Raw genomic sequence first — 1,606 nt, forward strand, 5'->3', positions numbered from 1 at the left:
CTTTTGGTTATAATATAATATTAAATTTAAGGAAGGGCATTTTAGAAACTTGATCATGTCTCTCCAAATTCAATATGGAGTGATTAAGGTCATCAGATCAAACCAAAAATTAAAAGATATCTTTGAGACATTGCTAACACTTGGATTGCTATAAAATAATGCCTAAGTCCTTATATATTTTTTATATTTAGAGTTTAATCATTTTAATTTAATGTAACTTTTTACTTTTTTTTTTAATTTAAATATTTTAGTTTAATTATAACTATAGTTATACCTATTTTGTTAAATTCAAGTCTATAATTGTTACATAGTCAAATGCCGTATTTTTATTATTTCAAAATGTTACGTCAATAAATTCAACCGAATAATTTTACTGATTTTAAAAATTTAAATAAAAAATAGAAAGGCTTAGATCATATTCTAACTAAAATAATAGAAAGGTAAGTCCAATTAAATATAAACAAAAACATATAATAGGAGCTTAAAACTTGACGACTTTCCGATGCTAAGAAGAAGGAAGAAGACAACAAAAATAACTTTGACGAAAACCAAACACTTAACTTATTTTTAGTACACTACAATACTCTGGTTTCTTCATCTCTTCTGCAAAAAAGGAAGACAGGAAAGATCCCAAAGAAAACCTATTAATTTTCTTTCTCTATCACCATTTTAATTTACAGAAAGAGATAGAGATAGCTAGCTTCTCGTTTGTGGAGAGAATTTTAATGTAGTTTATTGTGAAGTTTAATATATGTATGCCTTTAGATGATTAATGGTGGTGGAGTTTGTTCGGACATGACAGGAACGTTATTGTATGGCCATGTAGATGAAAACTGTTGCAGTTGCTTGAATACCAAAATTTGCTGCATGTCCGACAATTTTTGTCGGAGAACAGTGTACTCAGATCGGAGGCTGTCGTTGTCAGTCCTTACACGGTGACAGTGGTACAAAAGGAACCTCAAACGGCTAGTCAGTTCTCGGTTCTCGATTCTAAGCTGGTTCACCAGATTCCTTAGGTTTTCTAAATGCTTCTGTTTGCGCATCCGTGACCTCCTGGCCGACTCCCGGTTCGACATCATCCGTCTTCTCTTGCGTTCCTCAATGATGGAAAGCTTTAGGTTTGATTCGTCCAAACCGGAATTGGAGTGGGTTTGGTTTCGTTCACTCGAAGCAGAACCCGACCCAGCGGGTCCTACTGATTGGATAGTGGAAAAAAGTTGGGAGCAATCCCAATCGCATTCGAGACTTTCCATCGTCGGAACAGTGGACGACATGGCTTTACTAATAACAGTAAGAACAAAAAGAAAAACCAAAAACTTGTAAATTTATATATGGGAAAGGTGAGAAGGAGGAGAAAAGGGAAGAAATGCAGCCTAGGGGGCTCATATTTATGGACAAATTTGAGGAACGGTGTGGGCTCTACATGACTGAAACTCAAGGGTATTTTGGTAACATACTACATATAATCAATACAAGATGTATATAAAGTAGAGAAGTTTATTTGATATTTTTGGTAATCATATTTTAAATCTTTATTATTAAACCTACTTCATTGACTAATATATTAACTATTGATATGGACTAGAATATCCCCTTTGAACACAAA

General features: G+C 33.4%; 1 protein-coding gene across 1 annotated transcript; it reads right to left on the reverse strand.

The window, feature by feature from the left end:
- Positions 1-430: 430 nt before the first annotated feature.
- Positions 431-1,356, reverse strand: LOC107945344 (bZIP transcription factor 44). Its single transcript, XM_016879302.2, has one exon. The coding sequence runs from the start codon at positions 1,272-1,274 to the stop codon at positions 762-764; it is 513 nt and encodes a 170-aa protein (XP_016734791.1). The 5' UTR covers positions 1,275-1,356; the 3' UTR covers positions 431-761.
- Positions 1,357-1,606: the final 250 nt, after the last annotated feature.

This window comes from Gossypium hirsutum, chromosome D12 (genome assembly GCF_007990345.1).
Source record: "Gossypium hirsutum isolate 1008001.06 chromosome D12, Gossypium_hirsutum_v2.1, whole genome shotgun sequence".
NCBI classification, from domain to species: Eukaryota; Viridiplantae; Streptophyta; class Magnoliopsida; order Malvales; family Malvaceae; genus Gossypium; species Gossypium hirsutum.